Source organism: Belonocnema kinseyi, chromosome 6 (genome assembly GCF_010883055.1).
Source record: "Belonocnema kinseyi isolate 2016_QV_RU_SX_M_011 chromosome 6, B_treatae_v1, whole genome shotgun sequence".
Classification (NCBI taxonomy): domain Eukaryota; kingdom Metazoa; phylum Arthropoda; class Insecta; order Hymenoptera; family Cynipidae; genus Belonocnema; species Belonocnema kinseyi.
Window position 1 is genome coordinate 35,631,318 of NC_046662.1, and position 3,343 is coordinate 35,634,660.

The 3,343-nt window shown below is 29.3% G+C and overlaps 1 protein-coding gene across 7 annotated transcripts in view; it reads left to right on the plus strand.

The window, feature by feature from the left end:
- Positions 1-3,343, plus strand: part of LOC117174290 (catenin delta-2) — a 122,607-nt gene that overhangs the window by 72,684 nt on the left and 46,580 nt on the right. For all 7 annotated transcript variants that reach the window (XM_033363251.1, XM_033363250.1, XM_033363247.1 and 4 more), the window contains one exon: positions 600-1,225. In XM_033363251.1, the coding sequence (XP_033219142.1) occupies positions 600-1,225 (626 nt within the window). The remainder of the gene's footprint in view (positions 1-599; positions 1,226-3,343) is intronic.

The following is a 3,343-nucleotide window of genomic DNA, read 5'->3' on the forward strand; positions in this document are numbered from 1 at the left end:
ATAATAATTTATTTTTTGTTTATTTCATCTTTTTGTTTAAAAATTAAGCTTTTCCAGTTGAATATTGATTATTTTAGTTAAAAAATTATCACTTTAATGACGATTTTGTTGTGAACATTTATTATTAAATTGAAATTATTTCTACTCCTTCTTCACTCCGTTGGGAATCGAACCATAAAACTTTTAAAAAATTAATTTTTTTAACTGAAAATTTAATTTCCGTCTTTTGTTGAAAACTGATTTTTTTCCATTAAAAATTCAATTATTTGGTTAACAAATTGATCTTTCTAGTTGAAAATGCAACTATTTGGATGAGATTTATGTATTTTTGTTTGAAAAATCGTAATTTTTTTGTATAAAAAATTAGTCTTTTTGGTTGAATACAAAGACTCTTACTTGTAAAGTTAGGGATTGGAAGTGGTTTAAATTGAATTTAATATAGTCCTATGAAAATTTATACCTGAAAAAATCTGAGATATCTGTAAAAACCCTGGAATGGTCAGGGAATTTTATTCTTCCCATGATTTGAGTAGTAGACATCCTGTTTAAATTCCTGATTGAAATGAAGATAAAGAATTGGGTGTGTATTGTACTTGCAGATGAGGGAAAGGTGGCCTACGGTTTCGTCTCTCCGTCCCCTTATGGCCCAGTTGCTTACGGTCCCAACGTTGGAGTGGGGCCAGTTCCGATACCCCAGGACGTTCCTGGCTACGAGGAAGGACATCCGGTGGTCCCTCTTACGGGAGGAGTTCCGCCCGGAATGTTCGAAGACGATGTCCACCTGCAGCGACTTCAGTCTCGGCACCCGGTCATGCCTGGAATGGCGAGTCCCTTGGACGATGACCAGAAGTCATTGCGATGGCGTGATCCCAATTTGTCGGAAGTTATCGGCTTTCTGAGCAATCCGAATAACATAATCAAGGCAAATGCCGCGGCATATCTGCAGCATCTTTGCTATATGGACGATCCGAACAAACAGAAGACACGCAGCTTGGGAGGTATTCCGCCGTTAGTTCAGTTGCTTGACCATGATAGTCCAGACGTTTATAGAAATGCTTGTGGAGCGCTCAGAAATCTTTCTTATGGCCGACAAAATGATGAAAATAAACGGGCCATAAAAAATGCTGGAGGTGTGCCAGCACTGATTAATTTATTACGTAGAACTTCCGATCCTGAAGTTAAGGAACTAGTGACTGGTGTACTGTGGAATTTGTCGTCGTGCGAGGTAATGTCGATAATTCATTGTTTTACATATAATTCTTTTAATATGCATACTTAATATCGCTTTCTTTCAGAGTTCATTTTAATTACTGGTTTAGGCTGGCGCCAACAGGGCGTATCGAAAAAGCAAAAAGTTGTTTGCGCCAAGTTCCAATAGCAATGAAAACTTACTTTTGGGAGTCAAAAACACTCACCTAAAGTTTTAGAACAAAAAAAAAATCAATTTTGAGAGTCTAAAGTGTGAAAATATTCTTTAATATTATTCCAATTTAGGAGGTGACAATTTCAAAGAGATTAAAGTTTTTTTCGATTGTTGTTCTTATAATTAAAAAACAAATTTAAAGAAATGAAAATTTGACAAGCACGGATATTTATTAGTATACAAAATTGGAAAAAGAACCGAATTAAAAGTTATCGTGATTAAAATAAATCATTGAATTTGGAATGGATCAAAATCCAGAATACTGTATCAAATTCCAGTAATTATTTAGCTTCAAAGCACGGATATTTATTAGTATACAAAATTGGAAAAAGAACCGAATTAAAAGTTATCGTGATTAAAATAAATCATTGAATTTGGAATGGACCAAAATCCAGAATACTGTATCAAATGAAACACTTCTTCGAATTTTAACAGTAAACAATTTTTTTTAGATTTAAATTATCAATAAAAATAGTTTAAAGCAAGCCGATTTATACCTGTATCGCAATAATTCCGTTAAAATATTTGTTACCCTTTTTTATTGACTTTGAATTTAAAAAAAAAAATAGAAAAAGCCGACTTTTTATGAAACTAAAGTCTCCAACGTTTATGTGAAACGAAAAATAAAAAAATCGGTATTTTTTTATAGTCACGGTAAATTTATCCACTGTTTGGCCATATAATGTATGATATATATTAATGGGAATGTATTTAGAAAATGTTGCAACCATAATATATAAGTAATGTTGACATTAACATAATTTTTATTGACTTTAAATTGCATGAAAATATTTCAAAGTGATGTATTGCTCTTTATTTGACAATAAAATTAAAATCAGAAAATATAGTTTGACGTAAGTGGATTCTTACCTACCTAGCAAAGAATTAATTAATTAATAATCAATCATTCATTAAGAAATTTAAATTAATTAATGAATTAAAATCATTTTTGAAGTCATTTATGAAATTGATTTATGAAATCATTTTCGAAGTGACCGGAAATTTTTACTTGGTGAGATGATGTGCATTCAGGGTGGCGACTTTACCGGGAAACCGGGAATGACTGGGAATTTAATTATAAAACCGGGAATTTACCTCTGACCTCAGTCATATTCAAGTTTTAATAATTTTAATCAACTTAGTCAAGTTATTTCTACTTTATCTACAGTCACAGATTTTTCAGATTGTATTAGTTTACTCTAATTAAATAATTTATTATTGAGTTTTTATTTATTCACTAGTTGTTAGAAAATGTGTGTACTTTGTGGAAAGTTTGCGTTTTGACCGAAAATTAATCTTTATTGTTGAGAATTCATTTTTTTTGGTATAGAATTTAACTTTTTCAGTTATTTATTATTTTAGTTCAAAATTCATAAGTTTGTTTGAAAATTAATTTCTTCAACATTCGGCTTTTTTTATTGAAAATTCAACTATTTCGTTGAAAATCAACATATTTGATTAAAAGTCGATTTTTTTTTAGCAACAGTTAGAAAATTATCTTTTTCTTTTCAAGTTAATCTTTTTGTTAAAAAATTCTTTTTTCCTGTTGAAAATTCACATATGGCAGTTAAATATTTCTCATTTGAGTTAAAAATTCATCTTTTAGGTTGAAAATAAAATTACTTGGTTGAAAGTTAAATTCTTTTTTTGTTAAAAATTCATCATTTTAATTAAAAATTAATTTCTTCGGTGAAAATGTGAGCTATTTGATTGAAAACTTGTTTTTTCTTTGGACGAAATGAAATTTTCGTTGCCGAAAATTTAACTATATTGTTAAAAATTGGTTTCTTTTTTAGTTGAAAATTATTTTGTTTTTTTAAACGGAAAATTGAATCTTTATTCCAGTTGAATATTCCATTATTTTATTATCTATTTATTATATTAATTATTATATTATATTAATTATTTATTTATTTTATT